The sequence below is a fragment of the Nomascus leucogenys genome, chromosome 5 (assembly GCF_006542625.1).
Source record: "Nomascus leucogenys isolate Asia chromosome 5, Asia_NLE_v1, whole genome shotgun sequence".
Taxonomy (NCBI): domain Eukaryota; kingdom Metazoa; phylum Chordata; class Mammalia; order Primates; family Hylobatidae; genus Nomascus; species Nomascus leucogenys.
In genome coordinates, this window is record NC_044385.1 from 19669187 (window position 1) to 19694197 (window position 25011).

At 56.9% G+C, this 25011-nt stretch overlaps 2 protein-coding genes across 7 annotated transcripts; both read left to right on the forward strand.

The window, feature by feature from the left end:
- The first annotated feature begins 1234 nt into the window (after positions 1-1234).
- On the forward strand, positions 1235-11133 carry TRIM17 (tripartite motif containing 17). Of its 6 annotated transcripts, none has more exons than XM_030812731.1 (8): positions 1269-1576; positions 3063-3496; positions 4245-4340; positions 6942-7172; positions 8707-8729; positions 8842-8945; positions 9369-9547; positions 11021-11133. In XM_030812731.1, exons 2-8 carry the CDS (start codon positions 3068-3070, stop codon positions 11117-11119), a joined length of 1161 nt encoding a protein of 386 aa, XP_030668591.1. In that variant the 5' UTR covers positions 1269-1576; positions 3063-3067; the 3' UTR covers positions 11120-11133. The 6 variants fall into 6 exon arrangements, with proteins under 6 accessions (XP_004088078.1, XP_030668591.1, XP_030668592.1 ...); XM_030812732.1 differs by having other exon boundaries at positions 11011-11108; XM_030812733.1 differs by lacking the exon at positions 11021-11133 and adding an exon at positions 10579-10644.
- Positions 11108-24347, forward strand: TRIM11 (tripartite motif containing 11). Its single transcript, XM_003275143.3, has 6 exons — positions 11108-11893; positions 15864-15959; positions 16822-17052; positions 20868-20890; positions 20983-21083; positions 22771-24347. Exons 1-6 carry the CDS (start codon positions 11486-11488, stop codon positions 23316-23318), a joined length of 1407 nt encoding a protein of 468 aa, XP_003275191.2. The 5' UTR covers positions 11108-11485; the 3' UTR covers positions 23319-24347.
- Positions 24348-25011: the final 664 nt, after the last annotated feature.

Below are 25011 nucleotides of genomic sequence, written 5' to 3' on the forward strand. Positions count from 1 at the left end.
GGACTCAAGGCCAAGAGAAATGGCCACCAGCCAGGACCTGGGCAGGGCTGGGGGCGGCATTTTGGCTGAAACCGTAAGAGACTTTTAAACCAGAGCGACTCCATCTTGTATAGAGGCTGGGTAAAATAAGGCTGAGACCTGCTGGGCTGCATTCCCCAGAGGTTAGACATTCCAAGTCACAGGATGGGATAGGAGGTTGGCACAAGATACACGTCATAAAGACCTTGCTGATGAAACAGCATGTGGTGAAGAGACCAGCAAAATCTCACCAAAACCTAGATGGCGACCAGAATAATCTCTGGTTATCACGACTGCTCATTATATGCTAATTATAATACGTTAGCATGCTATGAGATACCCTCAACAGTGCCACAACAGTTTACAGATGCCAAGACAAGGTCACAGTTACCCTATATGGTCTAAGAAGGGGAGGAACCCTCAGTTTCTGGAATTGCCCATCCCTTTCCTGGGTAACTCATGAATACCCCACCCCTTATTTAGCATATAATCAATAAATAGACATAAAAATGGGCAACCTGCAGCCCTGGGGGCTGGTCTGCCCATGGAGGGGCCACTCTTTATTTTTTTACTTTCTTAATAAACTTGCTTTCACTTTACTCTATGGATTTGCCCTGAATTCTTTCTTGCCCAAGATCCAAAACCCTCTCTTGGGATCTGGATCAGGACCTGTGTCTGGTAACAAAACCACCTGGGGTGTCAGCAAGACCCACCCTGTCCCCCCTCGCCCCAGGGGACCTGACCTGCCAGGTGGTCCCTCCAAACCGGTCCGCCCACAGGATTGGGACGCCCCTCCCTGTACCCTCAGCCTGATGCTGACTGCCCACCATGTGGGCAGACCTGGGGGCTGACTGGCTGCTCCTGAGGACCCCCTTCATTGCTTCTCAACCGGCACTCGCTCCTGCTGCCTCGCCCCCACCCAGCCCCCACAAACTCCTCTCCATCCCCTACCCCGACCAACGTAGCCCCTCTCACCTAACCCTCCAGCCTGGGGCTCGCGTGCCCTCCCGCAGCCCCAACCCCAGGTTGAGAAGCCTCTTCCAATCCCATTCCCCCGACCCTGACGCTCGCCTGCCCGCCCCTTGCCCCACCAGCTGTCCCCATTCCACTCCCCACCCCCAAGTAACCCCCCAACTCCCCACCCTCCACACTCCCCCTTAACCTCCCCTAAAAGTCCCACCCAGGCCAACAGACTCTTCCCTTCGTTGGGCTGTGGACCACATCCTCCCCCACCGCCCAGTAAGCTCCCCGCTGCGCCCGTCCCCGGCTCGTCCAGAGCCTCCCACCCCCTGCCGCCTTCCTTCCCCAAGCCACCCGCAACCTCTCCTAAGAGGCGCCGCCCCAGTCCCCGCCGCCGCTCACTCCCTCGCCCAGCATTCCCCTCCCCCGCCGCCCCCCATCCCCCGCTGACGCCACAAAGCCCCTCGGCCGCCCGACCCACGCCCCCACGCCCCGGGCCGGGCCGCGGCCTCCTGGGCTTCGTGGGGGCAGACCCAGCCTTTCCCGGCAGCGAGCGCTCGGCCAGGTGCGCTAGGCGCTGTGCGGGGCACCCCCCGCGGTGAGTACCCGCCCCCCCCGCCGCCTAGGCCACCATCCTGTGGCGCCTGGGCCGCGACCTAGGCCTAACCCGGTCCTGCTCGCCCTCCAACGCCCGGCCTTCCCGCCTCCGCCGGCCGCCGCGTCCCTGGAGGGGCTAGCGCGCTTCAACTCTACCGGGACCCTAGCGGACCAGAGCGGGAAGGACAACCATCCCCGCAGCCAGAGCCAGAGCCAGAGCCCCACGTCCGCTTCCGCCCTGCCCGGCTTCGGTCAGGATGGGCTGGGTGCCTCCCTTGGGGCTCTTGGGGGGAGTGGGAGGGCTGGCGCCGGGTGGTTGGCGTGCAGAAAGCTCCGAGAAAATGGACGTGGGACAAAGCCCGGGAAGTCTGAGACCCCTAGACGCCCTCGCTGTAGGCGATGGCAGAACAGAAGGGGAGAATCGTACTTGCAGTGTAGACGCGATTTCAACTCCCTCTGCAACTCGGTCCCCATAGCAACCCCGTGGCGTAGGCGAAAGGCTGCAGATCTCCACTGCGTGGGGTCGCGAGTGTTCAGATTGCAGGGGGCGGCTGTGTGCATGCTCGTGTGCCTGTGCGTGTGTGCGCACCTGTACCTGTGTGTACATACATGCATGTTTACCGATATGTGCATCTGTGCCTGTGTGTGCTGTTTGTGGATGCGTGTTTCTGTGCGTACATGTTTGTATTTGTGTGGTGTGTATGCGTGGGTGTGCGTGTGTGCACATGCACGTTTGTATACATGCATGGGTATGTGTATGGATGTTCTTCTGTGCATGTATGCACGTTTGTGCTTGTGGGTGCGTGTATGCACACGCGTGTTTTTTCTGAACCCCACCTCACTACCGAATGGAAGAGAGCTTTTTTCCTCTGATAGCCCATCCCTTTTTCCTTTGGTGTACAGGGTTTTGTTAAAGAAAAAATTCTTCTGACACTTGAAAGGCTCTTTAGGCAGGCTACTTGCAATGGGAGAGTTGCGCCAGCAAAGACCGCTGGGGATGTATGGGGGAGTGGGAGTGGGGATCTGGATAGGGTCAGCGGATGGAAAGTGATTAAGGGAAGGCCCCAAGGGTAGGGGCTTCTCCCTAAGCTGACCTAGCAGGCTTCTCCAGAAGGGCAGGTTGAAGGCCTAGCCAGCAACGGTCGGTCGGGGAGGAGGAACTGATGAGATGTGGAGCTGGGAGTAGCCAGCAGCAGGCGGAAGTGGACGGGTAGGGTCCAGGCCCAGTGGAGAGGAGAGGCGGAGGGGCCTGCCGAGCATTGGTCAGGGAGGGTCTGTGTAGTTTCTGGGGAGGCATCTGTGTCTGTTGTTGACAAGGCTAAAAAAATGATGACTCTGGACTCTCTAACTGGACTGCATTCCTAGCCCTCCTCTGTAAAGGGAGGCTGTACAGGAAGGTTGCACACTGCCGGTGCCCAGAGCATCGGGCTGCTCCCTCCACCTCTCTCCAGCGTCCCTCAAGCGGGAACCTGCCTTGTGTCTCCCAGGAGCCATGGAGGCTGTGGAACTGGCCAGAAAGCTGCAGGAGGAAGCTACGTGCTCCATCTGTCTGGATTACTTCACAGACCCTGTGATGACCGCCTGTGGCCACAACTTCTGCCGAGCGTGCATCCAGCTGAGCTGGGAGAAGGCGCGGGGCAAGAAGGGGAGGCGGAAGCAGAAGGGCTCCTTCCCCTGCCCCGAGTGCAGACAGATGTCCCCGCAGAGGAACCTGCTGCCCAACCGGCTGCTGACCAAGGTGGCCGAGATGGTGCGGCAGCATCCTGGCCTGCAGAAGCAAGACCTGTGCCACGAGCACCACGAGCCCCTCAAGCTTTTCTGCCAGGAGGACCAGAGCCCCATCTGTGTGGTGTGCAGGGAGTCCCGGGAGCACCGGCTGCACAGGGTGCTGCCTGCGGAGGAGGCAGTGCAGGGGTACAAGGTGGGCCACATCGGGGCCCAGGTCAAGGGGCCGGGGAGGAGGCACCCAGGGGGACAAGGTGACCCAGATCATGGGGGAGGGAGAAGGTGTCCAGGGACAAAGTGGCCCAAGTCAGGGGCTGGGGAGGAGGCATCCAGGGGACAAGGTGGCCTGTGGCTGGGGAGGGGTGTCCCTGGGGACAATGTGGGCCTACACTGTATGATGCAGGCATTGCAAAATCTTACCTCTCCTCTCTTAGAGTATTTTGGGTGGCTCTGAGAACCAAGCTGATTTGAGACAGATAAGCAGAAGCAAAGCACTGAAATTCATTCCCTGTAAGCTTTCCATGACCCAGGAGTCCCTCCCAAGGAGCCAGAGGCCCATAGAAACATGTTAGAGCCAAACATGTATCTAAGGAGGATGAGGGTTAGCTTAGCAGGGTCCCTTTGCACACATTTCTCTGGTTGCAGCTTTCCCGCCCTTGCTAAGAACATGGCTTTCCTCCTGGCCTAGGCCTCTCTGGCATGGTGGCTGTGCCTTCTGCTCTTAGGAAGGCCGAGGGTCAAAGCAATTCTTACACCTGCCCTTTTTTAAGTGACTTTAGCTCCAAATAATCCAAGGTGGCACATTCTGGGTGATGTATTTTGATCCCCTGCCCCTCCTGAGGAGGGTCTCTGGGGTGGGTGCAGTTTCAGCAAGCACAACTGGACTCTAGGCAGGAGGTGGGGAGATCGCTGATCCCAAATCCTGCGGTTTGTGTGTCTCACAGTTGAAGCTGGAGGAGGACATGGAGTACCTTCGGGAACAGATCACCAGGGCAGGGAATCTGCAGGCCAGGGAGGAGCAGAGCTTAGCCGAGTGGCAGGTGGGTGCCCAGGGCTGTCCAGTCCCTTTCCTGCTGCTGCTCCATCTTCCTGCATTTCCACATCTGTCTGCCCATGGGGATATGCTGCCACAGCAGCAGGAAAAGAAGAAAGTTGCCTCTACCCTTCTAGGTTCTGTGGCTGGCCTCAGAATGAAACTGACTTAAGACAGATGAACAGCAGGGAAAAAGATAAAAAGGCAATTTTAAATTACAGATGCACACATAGGGTGGAGAGAAGGGGCCTCGAAAATCAGACTCAAAGAGGCAGCCAGAGGGTAGGGGCTCAGTACCACAAAGGAGGCAGCCAGATGGTGGGGGCTCAGTACCACAAAGGAGGCAGCCAGAAGGTGGGGGCTCAGTACCACAAAGGAGGCAACCAGAGGGCAGGGGCGTAGGTCAGCACCACAAAGGAATAGGGCTTGGAGGCCTCTGGGCTGGGGAGGCAGGTGATGTTGGTTAAGTATTTAAACAAGTGTCTCAGGTGAAGAGTTGTTTTTGGAACTCTCTTCCTGGTATAGATGCCTTGACCACTGGAAATTTCCTTCATGAAAGGGCACTTTTTTATTTTTATATTTTTTTTGAGATGGAGTTTCACTCTTGTTGCCCAGGCTGGAATCCAATGGTGCCGTGTCAGCTCGCTGCAACCTCTGCCTCCCGGGTTCAAGCAATTCTCCTGCCTCAGCCTCCCAAGCAGCTGGGACTACAGGTGCCCACCACCATGCCCGACTAACTTTTGTATTTTTAGTAGAGATGGGGTTTCACCATGTTGGTCAGGCTGGTCTCAAACTCCTGACCTCAGGTGATCTGCCCACCTCAGCCTCCCAAAGTGCTGCGATTACAGGCATGAGCCATCACGCCAGGCCAGGCACTTTATTTTTTAGGCAGCTAATGGAGAGGCAAACAGGTTTTCCTGCTTCTGCGGGTTCTCAATAGCCTTTAGTTTACCCTAATCCTAATGCCTGTCAAAATACAAAATCAGAACAGATTTAGAAATCTTTGTTGTTATTTTTTGTTTTTTTCTTGAGTCAGAGTCGCTCTGTGGCCCAGGCTGGAGCACAGTGATGCAATCATAGCTCATTGCAGCCTCAAATTCCTGGACTCAAGTGATCCTCCTGCTTCAACCTCCTGAGTAGCTGGGACTACAGGCACTTGCCACCAAGACCGGCTTTTTTTTTTTTTTGTAGAGACAGAGTCTTGCTACTGCCCAGGCTGGCCTTGAACTCCTGAGCTCAAACTATCTTCCCACCTCAGCCTCCCAAAGCACTGGGATTACAGGTGTTAGCCACTGCATCCAGCTAAGAGAAAAGATTTATTTGCAAGGCCGCTGAGTGAGGAGGAGGGAGAACAGCTCTTAAACCCGCCTCCCAAGTGATACAGCTTGGGAGTCTTTATGAACTACAGAGGCAGGGTGGTCCAGCAGACCCATTCTGTGCAGGTGTTGTCGGGGTGCATGGCATTTCACAGGACACAGGTACCAGAAATGGCAGCCTTAGCATGATCTGAGGTTGGAAGTTTTGGCCCTCTTACATCAAAAGGCCACCTCGGGCACTGGGACAGGTCCACTTGAAGGGCAGATGGTCTCAACCAGTTTCAGCTGGACAGGAGCTGCCCCACATTCCTGAAGCGACCAGTCCCATGGTGACCTGTGAATATTATCTGTAAAGCAGCCAGTGAAGGTTGGGCGTCAGTGTTCAGAGGCACGGCCTTCAGCTTCATGGAAAAAGGAAAAACAAAATAACAAAAAGCAATCAGGGCAGGCTGACCTGATCAATGAACCCCTTGGCTTCATTAGCACCAGTGACTCCATTCTGGTTGGGTCTGGTCTTCTGGGACCTAGCACAGGAGCCCAGTTCAAAACGGTGGCCCCTGAGGATCACTTGAGCCCAGGAGTCCGAGACAGCAGTGAACCATGATCATGCCACTGAACCCCAGCCTGGGCAACATAGCAAGACCCTGTCTCTACAAAAAAATTAAAAATTAGCTGGGCATGGTGGTGGTGACACATGTCTGTCGTCCCACTTACTTGGAAGGCTGAGGTGGGAGGGTCACTTGAGGCCAGGAGGTCAAAGTTGCAGTGAGTTGTGGTTGTGCCACTGCACTCCAGCCTGGGCAACAGAGCAAGACCCTGTCCCTACACAAAATTTAAAAACTAGCTGGATGTGGTGGTGCATGCCTGTGGTCCCAGCTACTCAGATGACTTGAGCCTAGGTCGAGGTTGCAATAAGTGCCACTGCACTCCAGCCTGGGCAACTGAGCGAGACCCTGTCTCAAACAAAACAAAACAAAACAAAAAACAATGGCCACCCATCAATTTTGTTTAACATGCCCAAGAGGCTTATCTGGGGGTGGACATTCTGAACCTCCTCAGAGCAAGGGTGCATGGGTGTTTGGATGTATAGAAGTTACAGTTTGGGGCTCGGAGGGTTACACTCAGTGTATCACAGGATAGCAGGGGTGGGGGCCTCTGTCACAGTTCCTGGTCCCCAGCTAAAGCTCCAGTTGCTGGTGATCTGTGGGTCACCAGGGCCCTGGGGAGAGGTGCCAGCATCCCTGGAACTGAGCCACCTGCTGGCGACATGCCGGGCTTCTCCACTCCTGCAGGACAAGGTGAAGGAGCGGAGAGAACGCATTGTGCTGGAGTTTGAGAAGAATCACCTCTACCTGGTGGAAGAAAAGCAGAGGCTCCTCCAGGCTCTGGAGCGGGAAGAAGAGGAGACCTCCAGCAGGCTCCGGGAGAGCGTGGCCTGCCTGGACCGGCAGAGCCACTCCCTGGAGCTGCTGCTGCTGCAGCTGGAGGAGCGGAGCACACAGGGGCCCCTCCAGATGCTGCAGGTGAGCCAGTAGGCTTGGCAGGCAGGGCGGGATGTGAGCTCTGACAGGCATGGGCAGGGAGCGCTGGGCTTGGGGAAGAGGCAGCCAACAGGAAAGGGCTGTTAGCTCCCAGTCTGCTAGTCCTGGAGGCTGGGTGGCTGAGGCCAAGGTGTGGGCAGGCCTGGTTCCTCCTGAGCCTCTCTCCTGGGCCTGAAGATGCTGTCTCCTCCCCGTGTCCTCACAGCATCATCTCTCTATGCACGTGTGTGTCCTAATCATCTCCTTCTATAAAGACACCAGTCAGACTGGATTAGGGCCCACCCCAGTGACCTCAACTCCCTCCTTAAAGATGCTATCTCCAAACACAGTCACATTCTGAGGTCCTGAGGGTTCGGGCTTCAACCTGTGAATTAGTGGGGACACAAGTCAGCCCCTTACAGGTTCCAACCTGAGACAGTGTCCCCATTTCCTTCCAAGTCCAGAGAGGTGGCTTGGGACACCTGGCAGCTAGGTGCGGCTTTGGGACAGGGACTCCATGTCTCGGTGTGGGGGAGGCGCACTGTCCCAGGAGTGAGTTGCATGGCAATGGCGGTGGGGAGGTGAAGCAGCCAGCCTGCCTGCCGGGACCAGCCTGTGTGCCATGGTCCTGGAGAGGGGGCTTGATTACGGCTGACGAGACGCCATCTCTACAAAAACTTAAACCTGTTAGCAGGGCATGGTGGTGTGTGCCTGTGGTCCCAGGACTCAGGAGGCTGAGGCAGGAAGACTGCTTGAGCCCATGAGTTCAAGGCTGCAGTGAGCTACTGCGCCACTGCACTCCAGCCTGGGTGATGGTGAGATCACATCTAGGAAAAAAAAAAAAAGGAAAAGGAAAAACAAAGCAGCCTGTTCACAACCCACTACATTGGTTTGCTGACCAACTGAGGGGAAAAGCCCCTACAGCTGGTAGAAGGGTACTTCTATGAGCAGAGGGCCGAGCGCGTCACCTACATGAGAGTCCCTGCCTAGAGTTAGGGTCACGCTCTGGAAACTAGAAATATGGCCTTTGGAAAACAAGTCCCTTGTAGCTTCCAGGCCAGAGAAGTAAACAGTGATCTCTTTAGGGAACTCTGAATCCCTAAAGAGGCTACAGAAAATCCCCAGGTGGCTCAGTCTGTTACCCACCCCCCTCCCTCCCCAAACTGCACCCAATTGCGCCCCCACCCCATTCCTGCTGGGTGGGCTGCACCCACCTGAAATGGGAGAGGAGGGTCAGTGTTGAGTGGCCACTTGCCCGGAGGGGCCCCCTCCACCTCTCCTGAGTTGCAGGACCTCAGGCGTGTGACCGTGGGCTGACAGGGTAGCTCAGCTTAGGTGAGGCACTGGGGGCTCTGGTGGTAGTGGGAGCCAGGGCAGTGGGGAAGGCTCAGGAGTGCCATGAAGCTCAATTGTGGGAAGGGAATGCCCAGGGGACAGGATGGGTCTTGCCCTAAGACACGGACAAGAAGGGAGCAGGGACATTGAGGTGAGCCAGGAGCTTGGCTCACTCCCCGCCCTCCATCCCTGTCTTTTGCAGGACATGAAGGAACCCCTGAGCAGGTATGGGGTCCCCTCAGGCAGGCGCGGGGGCAGTGGCAGTGGTGGGCGGGGGGGACAATAAGACTGTGGGGCCAGGGGAGTCAATAAGACTCCCTGTGTGTGCCCACCGGAGGAAGAACAACGTGAGTGTGCAGTGCCCAGAGGTTGCCCCCCCAACCAGACCCAGGACTGTGTGCAGAGTTCCCGGACAGATTGAAATGCTAAGAAGCTTTCTAGGTAAGTGGGCACCCAGGGCCGGGACCTCTGACCCAGGATCTCTTGGCAATGCCCCACTGTACCCCCAGCCTTGGAAGCCACCAGTGGGGGGGGGTCTGCAAGTGCACTGCCTAGTGACGGTCACTGGCTATATTCACTGTGCCTTTGTAGGGTGGCGTTACTGATGGTTCTAATTCATGAATTAGAATGTTGTTGAGTTCCCAGTGGTCCCTCCGCCCAGCCCCCTGTACCTTATTGCCACCAATACCCACACACAGTTGGTGTGTGGAAGCCTCCCCTCCCCCAAGATTCACAGCAGGGGAGGCCTCTGGGGAGTTAGGGGACCATTTGGCCACATCCACCGCTAGGGCCCGGGCGCTCCCACCTTTGACCCTGAATGCCCTGCACCTCTCCCCATCTCTCCACCACCACGCCCATCTACAGAGGATGTGGTGCCTGATGCCACCTCCGCATACCCCTACCTCCTCCTGTATGAGAGCCGCCAGAGGCGCTACCTCAGCTCTTCGCCAGAGGGCAGCGGATTCTGCAGCAAGGACCGATTTGTGGCTTACCCCTGTGCTGTGGGCCAGACGACCTTCTCCTCTGGGAGGCACTACTGGGAGGTGGGCATGAACATCACCGGGGATGCGCTGTGGGCCCTGGGTGTGTGCAGAGACAACGTGAGCCGGAAAGACAGGGTCCCCAAGTGCCCCGAAAACGGCTTCTGGGTGGTGCAGCTGTCCAAGGGGACCAACTACTTATCCACCTTGTCTGCCCTGACCCCGGTCATGCTGATGGAGCCTCCCAGCCACGTGGGCATCTTCCTGGACTTCGAGGCCGGGGAGGTGTCCTTCTACAGTGTAAGCGATGGGTCCCACCTACACACCTACTCCCAGGCCGCCTTCCCGGGCCCCCTGCAGCCTTTCTTCTGCCTGGGGGCTCCGAAATCTGGTCAGATGGTCATCTCCACCGTGACCATGTGGGTGAAAGGGTAGACACAGGCCAGGGGACTCTGGCACTGCCCCTGGCTCTGCAGAAGGTGCAGGCCTTCTGCTTACTGCAGGCCACCTGCCAGGGTTCTCTGGCATCACGCTGGCAGCCATTAGACACACAGGGGGGTTTCTCAAAGTCTAAATATAATTGTGATTAGAACTGTCAAACATTAAGAGGGTATACTGACAGATGCTTCCTAGAGGAAACTTTTGAAAGCCCCTGCGTTCTGAGTGGACCGATTTCTAAATCCATACCTACACACCAGGAACAGCGTGGTCACGTTTTCTTTAGCCATGCCCCCACCCCCACTTTGGAATGACAGGAATCTGTGGCTCCCAGCCCCCCCAGGGGTTTAGGTTACTCTGTCAAAGAAGTAGAAATATCCTATGCGCGGGAGGAGCGGGGTGGTTAGGTTGCTGTGTCAGGGATGGTCCCAGGTTGCCCGTGGAAATGTCCTATGCACCCTATTGGGTCCTTCGAAGGGGGAAAATGGGAAAGGCTGAACCCCTAAAAAGCCTCAGAGCTGCCCACCCCCATCCCGTTCGACCCCCAAAGTTGCACAAGCAGGGGCAAAATCCCAAAGAGGTTAGGATTTATGTAGGGGCCTCCTTTCCACAGCGCCCTAACCTTTTCCAAGGAACTCCCCCACCCACCCCCGCAGGGTCAAGCACTTTAACAGCCTGTGTCAGTCACTAGCGTGGCAGAATTCCGGGGTCAGCCTACTCCTACCTCGACAAAGCCGGAGTGTCGGCGCGAGGGGCTGCCTGGAACAGCGTGCCCCTTTGGAGTGGTTCCCGCAGAGAGAATGTGGGCCTCCTGGAGAGCTGGTCCTGGAGGGATGCCCCCGTCCCATCCCCCAAATCCAATCATTCTGACCTTGGCCTGCCAAGGCTGTGAGGGCCGGGCCTTCCGAGGATACCGGCCCTGGGAAGCACGGGCTGAGGGGGTGAGGACGCACTAGGGGTATGGCGAGGGGCTCCAATGCCCCAGGCTGCGGGCTCCCTTAGTCCTCGCAGTTGCTTCCGCGTGCCCCGCCCTGAGCCCTCATCCCTCCTTGCCCTGCCCCCTGCTCCATCCCTCCCCTGCACCTAAGTCCTCCCCAGGTCAGCGGTAAAAGACCTGGCCACACGAACTGGAGCGGTGGGGACGCCAGGTCAGCAAGTGAAAGCTCTCCAATTCCGTCCCGCCCGCGGGCCGCGTGACGGGCAGCGGCCAATCGAAGGCAAAAGCGGGTTGTTCCAAAAAAAAAAAAAAAAAACACAAAACCCACCCAGTCGCTTCCTGCTTCCGCCTCGGCTCCTCTTCCTGCCGGCATCCGGGATCCCTACGTCCCGTGTCCCTCGAACGCCCGGGAGCCTACGCGCCCCCCGCTACCGAAACCCAGAGTCCTGCGCCCTGGAGTCCCCGCGCCACGGAGCCCGAGCACCCGGGAGTCCCGAGCCTCGCGCCCCGGAGTGCCCGAGCCTGCGCCACCGCACCCGGATACCCCGCGTCCCCGCGAGCTCCCAAGTCCGCCCGCCCGCCGCCGCCCCGCGGACAGTACCGCCTTCCTCCCCTCGGTCCGCGCCATGGCCGCCCCCGACCTGTCCACCAACCTCCAGGAGGAGGCCACCTGCGCCATCTGCCTCGACTACTTCACGGATCCGGTGATGACCGACTGCGGCCACAACTTCTGCCGCGAGTGCATCCGGCGCTGCTGGGGCCAGCCCGAGGGCCCGTACGCGTGCCCCGAGTGCCGCGAGCTGTCCCCGCAGAGGAACCTGCGGCCCAACCGCCCGCTTGCTAAGATGGCCGAGATGGCGCGGCGCCTGCACCCGCCGTCGCCGGTCCCGCAGGGCGTGTGCCCCGCGCACCGCGAGCCACTGGCCGCCTTCTGTGGGGACGAGCTGCGCCTCCTGTGTGCGGCCTGCGAGCGCTCCGGGGAGCACTGGGCTCACCGCGTCCGGCCGCTGCAGGACGCGGCCGAAGACCTCAAGGTGCGCCTGGGCCGGGGTGGCGCGCAGGGGCGTCGGGGAGCCGGGGACTGGGGAGGCCTGGGCGGGAGGTTTGGGGGACTGCTCCGGGAGTAATGTGTGTCTGTCTAGGGCGGGGAGCTCAGGATGCAGCCTGCCGTGGGCCTGTGAGGGGGGGTGTCGTGCAGGGTGGCTGTGGGGGCTCATGACACAGCCTGTTTCAAGCAGGCCCCTTGAGGCTGGGGCGCTGGCCGCCAATGAGACCCTGCTCTCGGGGGTGAGGGGCGTACCTCCCATAGATAGAGACTAAGAGAGGAAGGTGGAAGGTGGTGGAGTGGGGGCAAGGAAAATGTGGCCATACACTGGCCAGAAAGGAGCCGGTATCAGAGGAAAGTGGGAGAACCTCAGAGGTGGCCGATCCTAGATGGACTCCCTGCAGGGACTGTGTTAGCAGGTCAGTACTTAAGTCCTGGGAAAGCCCCAGACTGGGCAGGATGAGGGAGACACAGTCGTTTCCTCTCTAACCTCCCCTCCAGGGCTGCCCTGCATTTCTGGGTGGGATACTGGAAGCCATCTCTGCCATCTGAGATGCCAGGGCTCAGCCCGCCTGTTCTCCCCTTGTCTTGCTGCTTAAAACCCAAACAAACCCCGAGCTGAACGGCCTGGGCCTGGGGCACACGTTCCGTGGCCTGCGCTCTCTCCCGCTGTCGTCTTTCCTCGCTGACCAGCTGCGGGTGTGCTCCTGGGAGCCCACGTGTGGGGCAGATGGCAGCATCTTTGGAGCTTTCTTGATTGCACTTTGTGTGTTGCATCATGGTCACTTGTGTGTGCCAGATGAGCAGTTAAGCCAGTGTTAGAATCAGTACTGAGCTTGGTCTGTCCCTATCACAGAGCAAACTTCTGGGATACTAGAATAAATCTGAATCTGTCCCCTTCTGCTTTGGATTTTAGCAGAAAGGTGGTTTAGAGCCATATCCGTGGGCTTGTTCAGACACGGATTCATTTGGTTTTTCTTTCTTTGCCCATGCAGGAATGTCTGTACCTCAAACATGTTAGCCCAGCAGAATTACCCTTCTGACACCAATTACCCCAATGGGTGCAGAGAGTGCCCAGTAGCTCTATAGAGTTGACCCAATATAGTTTCATGGGATAGCACTTAACCCTTTCTTTTGCAGGTGAAGAAAAAAATTTCCCTCTACCCTGTTAGGTTCGGGGGCTGGGGGCTGCAAATTAAACTGGCACAAGACAAATTGACAGGAAAAAAAATCGTACAATTTGATTAATATTTTAAGTTTCACATGCACAAGAACTTCATAGAAAAGCGTATTTCAGCAAAGGTTTGTAAATTGTGGAGAAGTGACTGGACACAGAAGTGGGATTGGGCGTCTAGGACTGATAAATTGTGGGGAAGTGACTAGGAAATAGATGGGAAGAACTAACACAAGATAATGGTCATTGTAGTAAGGTCTGTTTAGGCAGAATCATCTCCTGGGATTAGAGTGCCCTCCTCTTCCTGGTAGAGGGAGGGTGCCTTTCTCATGGGGAATGAATACCCTACTTTTAGGCAGATAGGAGTACAGAGAGCTCTTCCTGCATCTGCTTTTACTCAGAATAATTCTTATACCACAGTGGTATATTTGGGGATGACATATCCTGTTCTTCTTCACTGCCTTAGGGCCTAGGTTATGTTAACTGCAGCAAACTGCTTTTACCTGCCCCCATGGGCCTAGAAAGCTCAGTGCCACCTATGGGGCTGTGTGTCCACTTGCCAGAGCTGGGGTCCATTAGCTCCATGACAGGTTCACTCCTTGCCTGGCCCTGACCTGGGGTCATGACAGCTGAACAAGCTCCCGGCTGGGTTGCCGCGAGGTGGTAAACAGGGAAGTCCCAGTAAGCTCCAGTTCCAGGAAGCAGCACCATGGGGGAGAGAAGACGGCCCCCAGATCTCTCTGGGTTGTGTGTCAGATGGCACTTGGGTGGGGAGGGGGTTTGCCACAGGAAGGAGGAGGCCAGGGAAGATCCCAGGCCTGCACCAAGCCCCAGCATCCCAGTTCTGACTACACGCAGGGTAAGAGGTTTCCTTTCTGATCTGGCCAAATGCAAGATCTTTGCCATGCTGGGTACGTTGTGCTGCTTTACAGCCTATTCCATCTGATCAAATGCTGTTTGTAACCTTAGTGTTGAAAACTGAAAACGTTGGCCAGGTGTGGTGGCTCATGCCTGTAATCCCAGCAATTTGGGAGGCCGAGGTGGGCGGATCACCTGAGGTCAGGAGTTTGAGACCACCCTGGCCAACATGGTGAAATCCCATCTGTACAAAAAATACAAAAATTAGCTGGGTGTGGTGGCCGGCACCTGTAATCCCAGCTACTCAGAGGACTGAGGCAGAAGAATCACTTGAACGCAGGAGGCAGAGGTTGCAGTGAGCCGAGATCATGCCATTGCACTCCAGCTGAGGGGACAGAGCAAGACTCCGTCTCAAAAAAAAAAAAAAACTGAAAACGTCATGTAGGGACTGAGGCATGGAGGGAGAAGTGAGAGGCACTGGGCCAAGTGTTTGAGGTGGGGTTGGGGTCACAGGGGCCAGGCCTGAGTTTTCTGGAACAGGTCGGCAGCAGTGAGGAGAGAGGCCTGGGGACAGGGACCCCCATTTGGGGTTCTTGTAGCTCACATGAGAGCTGAGCCTAGGCAGAGATAGTAAAGCAGTTGCACATGTCTTTGGTGCTCCAGAGGTGCCAGGCGGTCTTCCCAAATCGCGAGGCCAAGTGGTGAACCAAAGTGAGGACCTGGAGCCAGGCAGCTGGGCTGAAGTCCTGGCTCTGCTACCGGGGCAGGCTTCTGGACCTTCCCAGCACTTCCATCCTTCCAGAGCGTGGATAGACAGAGATGAGGGCCAAGACTTGGGGTGGCTGAGAAGCAAAGAGGTGTGGCCAGCACAGGGCCCGTTGCTGGTAAGGGTGTCAGATGGGGTGGAAGTGAGCAGACCCTTCAAGAAGTGGGTTCAGGGCACCCCAAGCACACACAGTACAGCGAGCTTGTGTATAGGATTCTCACTGCTTCCTGGTACGCACAGCATGAGGAACTGTGGGAATGAGAATTAAGGGCCAAGAAAGCAGAATGCAAGTGTATCCATCCTGGGGCTTATTACAGTGATGGCTGATGAAGCTGAAAATGCACAAGATCCCGAGTGGCTTGGAGAAAAGATGGGGTGGGCAGCCAGGCATGTCTGTCCGTGCTGACTGTCCTACCAAAACACCATGGTTTGCACATGGCAGATATATACTACTCACAGCTCTGGAGGCTGGAAGTCTAAGATCAAGCCCTGGCAGATTTGGTGTCTGGTGAGGGCGCTTCCTGGTTCACAGATGACGCCCTCTCACTGTGTCTTCATATGGTGAAAGGGGCAAGGGTTCCTTTATAACACTAATCCCATCGTGGCAGCACTGCCCTCCTGACCTAGTCACCTCCCAAAGCCCCCGCCTCCTAACGTCATCACACTGGGCGTTGGGATTTCAACCTATGAACTTGTGGGGGCATAGGGCAGAATTTTTGGACCCCAGCATAGGCTTGGCCCAAGGCCCTTATGTGAGCCAGCAGGTGAGAAGGAAGAGGAGGAGGAGACACTGGCTTGGGAACAGGAGAGCTCAGCACCTTCAGAGCCAGCTTGGGAACAGATGGGGTGGGCAGCCAGAACCCTTGAGGTAGCTTTGCAAAGGGGGGTGAGGCCTAGGGTAGGGTAGCAAGGTCAAGGACTAGAAACGCCCCATATGAGAAAAAGGAAAGAATGTGGCTGGGGCTGTCAGCCTCTGGCAAGAGGCTGCCCACCTACCATGAGGGCTCACGCTCATTGGAGGGCATTGAGTTCCCTCATTCACCAGGCAAATTTCAGTTTGTCCCCAATTGTCTTTGAGGAGGGGACAGGGTGTCAGGTGCAAAAGGGCAGGCTTCTGTGACAGGACTCATGTCTCATGGTCCTGCCTGGCCTCTCCCTCAGGCGAAGCTGGAGAAGTCGCTGGAGCACCTCCGGAAGCAGATGCAGGATGCGTTGCTGTTCCAAGCCCAGGCAGATGAGACCTGCGTCTTGTGGCAGGCAGGTGCTGGGGCTCCCAGGGTCCTGGGTGGCAGGGCAGGGGGTGAAGGTCCTGTATAGGAGACCCTAGGGGGCGATGCTGGCCAGGCACACTTGCGCTTGGCGCCCCAGGACCAGTCACTGCTTCAGCCTGGCCCCACCCAGCCCACTGAAGGGCTGGTGCTTTCCCATGTGCACCTGTCGTGCCAGGTCGCGGGCGTGAGCTGCCATACCGCTAGGGCCCCATCCAGCATGCTTGGGTGGCAACTCTCAGGTGTATTTAGGGTCTGGGCCCTGGAGGTGAATTTGGAGGTTTTGAGGGACTAGGTCATAGATGTGGGATTCAGCCATCCCGAGGAGTAGATTTGGGATCTGTCCAGTTCTGGGGTAGATTTGGGGTCTGGGAGGCCCTGGATGGTGGATTTGGGATCTGGGCAGCCCCAGGGGAGAATTTGGAGGTCAGGAGGGACCCTGGGTGGTAGATTTGTGGTCCAGCTGGCCCCAGGTGGTAGATGCAGGGTTCTACCAAGCCAAGGGGTGGATTTGGAAGTTGGGGAGGGTCTAGATAGTGGATTTGGGATCTAGTCGGCCCTGGATTTAGATTTGGGGTCTAGCCAGTCCTGTGTGGTAGAATGGGATTTGGCTGTCCCTGAGTGGTGGATTTGGGGTTTGGGAGGTGCCGCAGGTGGGTTTGGGGTCTGGCCAGCACCAGGTGGTAGGTTTGGGGTCCTGCCATACCTGGTGCTGTGCTTTGGGTTTAGCAGGCCCCGGGGGTGGGGTTGGGTGCGGCCAGGCCTCTGGGTGGGCTTGGGGTCTGACCATACTTGGGGTCCGGCTGGGCCTGGGGTCTGGCCTCAGCTATCCTTCTCCCTGGGCCCCACAGAAGATGGTGGAGAGCCAGCGGCAGAACGTGCTGGGCGAGTTTGAGCGTCTTCGCCGTTTGCTGGCAGAGGAGGAACAGCAGCTGCTGCAGAGGCTGGAGGAGGAGGAGCTGGAGGTGCTGCCCCGGCTGCGGGAGGGTGCAGCCCGCCTAGGCCAGCAGAGCGCCCACCTAGCTGAGCTCATTGCCGAGCTCGAGGGCCGCTGCCAGCTGCCTGCACTGGGGCTGCTGCAGGTGAGCTGGGTGGGGAGCAGCCATGGTGGCCACATGGGCATGACCTGGCCACACTGGGGGAGGGAGAACCAGAAAGTGCAAGAAGCAGGGGCAGAGAGGTTATCTGGGCTGAGAGGTGAATGGCATGGCTGGATGTGCCTGGCTCTTGCCTGTGAAACACTGAGTCAGCAGCAGGACAGATGTCCCACCCCCAAACCCATGTGCCGAGAAAGGGAAAATCAATTTTCCTCTATAGATGTAAACAGGTGGTATTGCTTAAGTGCTTACGTAAGGTCACTCCATCTCGGCCTGACTGACATTGCTGTTCCCTGTGGGCACAGCAGAGTGGGCGTGTGCTCACTGGGACCACCTTGGGCCTCCCATAGGACTCCCGCCATGGTGTCCCCAGCAGGAAGTCCTCACCCTTCACTCTGTCTTCGCTCCACCGGCACACCCCATGCATCTCCATTATGGGGGGGCGGTCTCCTCCTCCTCTGCTTCCAGAAGAGTCTTTCCCCATGTGTGGGCTCCATTCCTCAAGCCGGCCCCCTGGGCCTGGGCTTTCCTTGGTGCGCCCCCAAACCGGAACCAGTGGACGCCCTGGCCTCTGGCCTGGTGGCAGCTCAGGCGGCCTGGAGTCAGCTCTCCCCGCTTGGCAAGCGTGTGCTGATGAGGACTGACGCCACTCCCATGCTGAGAGGCCCCGTGTGGGCTGGGAGTGTCTGCTGTCATCTTCCTGTGGGGTTCAGCTGGGTGTTTGTCCCACAAAATGGAGAATGCATTCCATGCCCAGCATGGTGTAGACCCAAGGAGCCCCAAGATTCAGAGGGAAATGGGCCCCTGGGCAGTTCTGGCTCCCACAGAGGAGAGAAGCCTTGTGTGAGTGAATTCAGCCACTGGTGGGGCAGGGCTGCCAGACCCAGGTGGAGCCCACAATGCTGCAGATGTGGGCTGGACGGCTTTGCACAGGGGGTGACCTGCTGCCGGCCTCTGGAGCCCAGCAGAACATCAGTCCAGGCACCAGCTCCTGGTTTCGTTTGTCATTTCTGTTGTAAGCTTTTTTCTGTATTTTTTTTCTTTCTTTCTTTTTTTTTTTTTGTAGATTTAAGAGGTACAAGTGCAGTCAGAGTGTAGCCATCACCCGAATGGTGCACATTGTACCCAGTAGGTAGTTTCCCCCACCTCCCACCTCCTACCTCTGAGTCTGCAGCATCTGCTCCTCCACTCCATGTGCCGTGTGCACCAGCTTGGACATCAACTGGCTTTGAGCCTGGGAAGCAGGAAGGACGCTTGGCTAGCGTCTGTAGGAAGACTGAGGAATGTTAGGAGAGGGTCCTGTGGTCAGTAAATTTCGGGCTGGGGAGGTACCCAGAAGACTGAGGAGGAGCCCTGAGCGGGGGGCAGAGAGGACAGGTGTTGGAGAAGCCAGGAAGGGTTTAGAAGGAAGGTGAGTTGACCTGGAAATGGGGACCCACAGGGTTTGTGTGAAGATGCAATTTGAGCTTTCAGCTGAGACATTGTGGCATGTGGGCAGGTGGGTGGGTGCTAGGTCTCGTACACCCACCTGCATTCACCCCGCTCAGTGGCCCACCTGTCCATGCCTTGGCCAAGCTCCCTCTCCAGGTTTGGCCTGGCTACAAGGCTTCAGGGAGGTCCCTCCCGTCCCCGCAACCTGCCAGCACAGAGTTGCCCTGGCCTGCATGCTGTGGGGGTCTGCCCACATGAGGGTTGCAGGAGAGCAGCACCAGCAGCTCTGTGTTGATGTGAGCTGTGTGCTGGTTTGAGAGGGAGAGGTGGAGATGGCTTTGTACCCTTGGCCCCCAGTTAGGTTGGGGAACCCAACCTGGGTTCCCAGCACCCAGGCCGAATGGACAGGGGTTGCACAGTGGAGGTAAGGGCTTGAGTGACTCCCAGGAATCCACCCGCTGGGGCCCTGGCTGCTGTGGACTCTGGGGCCCTGGATGCTATGGACTCTGGGATCCTGGCTGCCCCCTTCAGCAGGCCCTGCGTGTAGCCGCAGAGTGGTTTTGTTCAAGTCAGTGCTGCGCCTGGAGGGCCCATGTTCTGCGCAGAGACCAAACCCCCTCGTCGAGGCCAAGGTTCTCCTCTACCGCTAAGCCCTTCTCCTGCCGCCCCTGCACCCGGCCTTGTGACAGCCACCACCTGTTTTCCAAATGACACCGGGGTGGGCCGCCCACCCCAGGTAGAATAACCAAGGTGGAGCTGCTCCCAGCTGCCTTGCTCACACTGGCACCATCTGCCCCTGCCCTGTGCATGCCCCTCCTCACCCTGCACACTCCCCCTGTGTCTACCAACAAATTCTTCTTGGGCTTCAGAACCCTACCAAGAGTCTCCTCTTTATTTATTTATTTATGAATTATTTATTGAGACAAAGTCTCACTCTGTTGCCCAGGCTGGAGTACAGTGATGTGATTATGACTGCAGCCTCGACGTCCTGGGCTCAAGCGATCCTTCCGCCTCAGCCTCCTGAGTAGGTGGGACTGTAGGCACACACCACCAAGCTCAGCTAATTTGTTAAATTTTTTTTAGAGATGGGACCTTGCTGTGTTGCCCAGGCTGGTCTTGAACTCCTGGACTCAAGTGATCTGCCTGCCTTGGCCTCGCAAAGTGCTGGCCTCCTTTTTAAAAAATTTTTGGGGCCTAGAGTGTGGTGTTGTCCCCCTAGACAGAATTAACTACCCGTATATGTGGACATCTTCCTTTGCCATTTCTCCTACATGTAGGGAAACCCTTGTCTGGGATTCTGTTTTACTGACCTCTGCATCCTGGCCTGGTAGCTGGCACCATGTGTGTTAGAATGAACATGGTGTGGGATCATCTATTTGACAGTGTGGGTTAAATCCCTGCAGTGCACTGAAGACTGCTCTAAGAGATACAAGACCATGCCTCCTAGGAGCTGATATTCCAATACCTGGGTGTATCACGCCAACTCGGGCTGCCACGTTGAGTACCACCTGCCAGGAGGCTTCCCCAGCAGAGACTGATTGTCTCCCAGTCCTGCACACTGGAAGACTGAGGTCAAAGCTGGTTCCCCCTGAGGCCTCTCTCTTGGGCCTGTAGATGCCTTTTCTTCCCTGTATCCTCACAGGGTCTTCCCTCTGTGGGTGTCTGTGCCCTAGTCGCCCCTTCATATGAGACTCAAGTTATTTTGGATTGCAGCCCACCTAATGGCCTCATTTTACTATGATTTCCTCTTTTAAAGCCCTTTTTTCTAATAGTCAAGTTCTGAAGTCCCGAAGTTTCTGGCTTCAACATACGGATTTGGCGGGATGGACACAATTTGGGCCCTAACATGGAGTCAGATGCTATCACGTATCAGGCAGTGACACAGGAAGGACACACGTCCAGGAGTGGGGCTGAGCTGGAAGCCCGCAAGGCAGGCGGAGGTGGGAGAGGGAGCAGTGCAACCGCAGTGTTGGGCTCCGGCTGGGGTGGAGGCACCCCTACGCTGAAGGCTGGGATGCATGCCTGTCCTGTCCTTGGCACCCAGGGGCGCCCACTTGGGGCTCTGAGTGAGTGAGCTGACAGCCAGATGCCCTACATCCAAGTGTCAGGCAGAAGTGGGGCTTGGTCCGCAGGGCTGGGCTGCACCCCATTGGTGATGCCTCCTGGCACACATGTCAGAGCCTCTGTCCAGCATTCCTGTGTGTCTGAGCCTTGCTGCAGGTGGTTTATGGCCCCCTGTGTGTGTTTTTGCTGCCTGAGGCGCAAACGTAGGAGAGGAGGACGGGGCGAGGCTCCAGGGGCGGGGAGGGGACTCCGGGAGCAGGCGATGGTCACTGACACCGAGTGTGCTGTTTCTCCTCCCCACATAGGACATCAAGGATGCCCTGCGCAGGTATGAGCCCAGCCTCTCCTGGGGGAGCGGGAGGGAGTGGGGTGGGACCCAGCTGTTGGCCATGGTGACAACACCTAGGTTGTCCCCTCTAGGGTCCAGGACGTGAAGCTGCAGCCCCCAGAAGTTGTGCCTATGGAGCTGAGAACCGTGTGCAGGGTCCCGGGACTGGTAGAGACTCTGCGGAGGTTTCGAGGTGGGTGTGGAGGCCCCAGGTGGGGAGATGACTCCAGGAGGGGACCCGCCAAGGACCTGGGCAGCCAGCCACGTGTTCTGTGCCCTGCCACTGCCAGCTCCAAACTCACAGTGTCATGGTGGTGGGTTGTTGGGAAAACGTCCTCTGCTCATACTTATGACATCAGTTGTGTGGGTATTTTCATACCAAACAATTCTTCAACTTCTGGAAACGAATTGGGTATCCAAGGATTCCATTCAGCATTGAACAGAATTGCCAATGCTGACACTACAGGAGTTAGTACAGACCCCACAGATTAAGGGCTCAGTCCCATAAGACTGCCCCCACTTCAGATGCCAGTCACAACTTCCAGGGGCTGCCCATACTTCTGTTCCCTCAGCCCCTCTGCAGATGTGAGCATTCGCTAGCATAGCCCACGGAACTCAGGAGAGCACTTTACTTACTGTTACTGGTTTATTGTGAAGGATACCACTCAGGAAGAAACACATGGGCAAAGCCTGGGGAAGGGCACAGAGCTTCCCTGCCCTCCCTGGGTGCACCCTCCCAGCACCTCAGTGTGCACACCAACCTGGAAACTCCCCGAGCCTCAAGAGCTGTTTAGGTGTCTTTGTGGAGGTTCCATTACATGGTTATGATTGATTAAATCATTGGTCATTGGTGATGGGGCTCAACCTCAGACCCCTTTACCCTTCCTGAGGTCAGGGGCTGGGGCTGAGCGTTCCCACCCTCTACTGACAGGATTGGTCTTTCTGGTGGCTGGCCCTATGCTGGGCTCTCTCAGGTCCCCACCTCAGCCACTGCAGTGGCGTCAACTCAGGTGTGATGGAAAGGGGCATCTTATGATAACACAAGATGCTCCTATCACTCAGGAAATTCCCAGGGTTCTGTGAGCTCTGTGCCAGGAACTGGGGACAAAACCCAAATCTGAGTCTTGTATCACAGTCACCCAAAGGAAGTACTATCCTCAGCTCTTGCTAGCAGGTCAGGAGCCTGTTGTGTAAGAACTGTGTGCAGGCCTCCAGAGGTGGATAGATCTGAAATCGGAGTGGTCAGGGTTGGGATAGCTGCCCTAATTCACATCCTTCATTTGGGGATTGAAAGAAAAAACGGGCTGGATACATTGGCTCACGTCTGTAATCCCAGCACTTTGAGAGGCTCAGGCGGGAGGATTGCTTGAGACTATCAGTTCAAGACCAGCCCGGGAAGCATAGCAAGACTCCCATCTCTACAAATAAAAAACAAAAAAAATGAGCCAGCCATGGTGGCACACGCCTGTAATCCCAGCAGCTTGGGAGGCTGAGGCGGGAGGATCATTTGAGCCCAGGAGATCAAGGCTGCAGTGAGCCATGATCGCACCACTGCACTGCAGCCTGGGGCCACAGAGCAAGACCCTGCCTCTTTAAAAAAAAAAAAAAAAACAAAAAGCAACCAAGATTCCCTCTTGATATCTGAAGGCAAAACGTGGACCAATTTCTAGGACATTGTAAGTTGCAATTGGACGTAGCTAGGTGGGGAGAGGATGTCCACCTGGAGACAGTTACTCCAGGAGGTTGTGAGGCTACAGGACTCCGGGGCAGAGAGCCAGGCCGTCCGACTGGGAGGATCGTACCCACGTGCCCAGGACATGGGCAGGTGGCCCCAGCTTGCCTGTGGCTGTGCCTGGGTGACCTTGGGCCTCTCTCTGCAGGGGACGTGACCTTGGACCCGGACACCGCCAACCCTGAGCTGATCCTGTCTGAAGACAGGCGGAGCGTGCAGCGGGGGGACCTGCGGCAGGCCCTGCCGGACAGCCCGGAGCGCTTCGACCCCGGCCCCTGCGTGCTGGGCCAGGAGCGCTTCACCTCAGGCCGCCACTACTGGGAGGTGGAGGTTGGGGACCGCACCAGCTGGGCCCTGGGGGTGTGCAGGGAGAACGTGAACAGGAAGGAGAAGGGCGAGCTGTCCGCGGGCAACGGCTTCTGGATCCTGGTCTTCCTAGGGAGCTATTACAATTCCTCGGAACGGGCCTTGGCTCCACTCCGGGACCCACCCAGGCGCGTGGGGATCTTTCTGGACTATGAGGCCGGACATCTCTCTTTCTACAGCGCCACCGATGGGTCGCTGCTATTCATCTTCCCCGAGATCCCCTTCTCGGGGACACTGCGGCCCCTCTTCTCGCCCTTGTCCAGCAGCCCGACCCCGATGACTATCTGCCGGCCGAAAGGTGGGTCCGGGGACACCCTGGCTCCCCAGTGACTCGGGCCCTCCTGGAGGAGTCCTGTTGCCTCTCCTGCCCCTCCAGGCCACTGAGTATTTTGGCCACTTGGAGGACCTGGGAGGAGGGAGTGTGTCCTTTGAGCAAGAGGAGGAACTCCTGGTGCCTTTCCGAGCCTGCGTGGGAGAACCCCAATTCTAGCACTCCAGGAAACTGTGGGAGGGTGTGGGGCAGGCTCCGTCCTCCCTGGGAGACCCCACCAGCCACCGGGTGCCACTTAATGCCAACAGCCCTTACCAAAGCTGGGAACCCCGTCACCCTGGCAGCTCTGGCCTGTGGTTCCAGAAGCCAAGAAAGCTCCACTGGGGCTTGCAGAATCCAGGGTTCGCCTAAGCTGCACAGTTCCTGCAGCGTTGCCAGCCCCCCGAAAGTCTTGTGTACCCCACCTCTGAAGATGCTGGGGGAGGCAGCTGGGATGGGAGCCAGCCCCATGCCTGTCTGTGACCCCACAGTGGGTGAGAGCCCATCACAGTCCTGGGTGTGGCTGCTCTGGAAGAATTAGGAGGCAGCCATAATAAGAGTCTTCAGAGAGGTGATGGGAGGGGCCAGTGAGGACAGGAACAGAGAGTAGATGTCCCAGAATAAAGGAGCTTCTGGGAGGTGCCTGGGCACAGATGTCTGTTCAGCAGGTGTGTGGGCCTAGAGGAGAGAGCAGAGCCCAGAAATGCCTTCTGTAGGCCCGCGTTCTGACTTGAAGCTTTCATGAGCATGAGGCCATTGGGTTTTGCCCTTGCAAAAGCTTCCCAGGTCTCAAGTGGCCCCTCAGGACCCAGGGTCCCAGCTGCTGCTTGGGGATGTGCACTGCTGGCCTCTGGCCTTGCAGTCTCCCTACCCTGGGGAGGAACAGTGGCTTCCCAGAGCCCGGGGCATACACAAGAAGGCAGGAGTTGATTTTTGTGTTGGGTTTGGGGTTTCTTTGTCCTCAAGGTACTGTTCTGTTTCTCTTTACCCCTCTGCTTTATTTATTGTAAGCATTCCCACGTTAAATAAACTTTGGCTGTTGTCTACAAGTCATTCTGCTGGTGCCTGCTTAGTTCAGGGACAATAGCCGGTGCCCCACTGTGCCCAGCAGAGGGCAGAGCCCCAGAGAGGCTGTTGATGGGGCAGGCGGGAAGCTCGGATAGAGTAAGGGATGGGCAGCCACTTCCCACACCCAGGCACAGATGGGCTCTCCACTTTCTTTGCTCAATATATATGTTCCTTATGTGGAGCTGTTGCAGGAATGTTTTTCTGAGATATCCTGGTAAATGTTTCCTGTGTTCCATTGTGCTTAATGAGTAGAGTCTCCTGAATATCATTTATTCAGTCACTCTGCCATTCTTGTCTTTTTTTTGGCAGGGGCCTGGGGGGGCATTATGTAATACCATGTTGAACAAGATCAGCAGTTTCATTCAGCTGCAACAAAGAGAAGTCTGAGTGGAACCCAGGGGCCTGGGCATTTCTCTGTGTTGGGGTGGGGTTTTTGTTTGTTTGTTTGTTTGTTTGTTGTTTTTTGAGACAGGGTCACCCAGGCTGGAGTGCAGTGGTGCAATCACGGCTCACTCACTGCAGCCTCGACTTCCCAGGCTCAGGTGATCCTCACACCTCAGCCTTTCGGGTAGCTGGGACTACAGGTGCACTCTACAGATGGGGCCATGCCCAGCTAATTTTTGTAAAGATGAGGTTTTGCCATGT

Coding starts and splice junctions, on each gene's coding strand:
- TRIM11 (XM_003275143.3), top strand. CDS start 11,486: ATGGCCGCCCCCGACCTGTCCACCAACCTCCAGGAGGAGGCCACCTGC. Junction 17,053..20,867: donor CTGCACTGGGGCTGCTGCAG/GTGAGCTGGGTG, acceptor CTCCCCACATAG/GACATCAAGGATGCCCTGCG. Junction 20,891..20,982: donor ATCAAGGATGCCCTGCGCAG/GTATGAGCCCAG, acceptor TGTCCCCTCTAG/GGTCCAGGACGTGAAGCTGC.
- TRIM17 (XM_004088030.3), top strand. CDS start 3,068: ATGGAGGCTGTGGAACTGGCCAGAAAGCTGCAGGAGGAAGCTACGTGC. Junction 4,341..6,941: donor AGAGCTTAGCCGAGTGGCAG/GTGGGTGCCCAG, acceptor CCACTCCTGCAG/GACAAGGTGAAGGAGCGGAG. Junction 8,946..9,368: donor AATGCTAAGAAGCTTTCTAG/GTAAGTGGGCAC, acceptor GCCCATCTACAG/AGGATGTGGTGCCTGATGCC.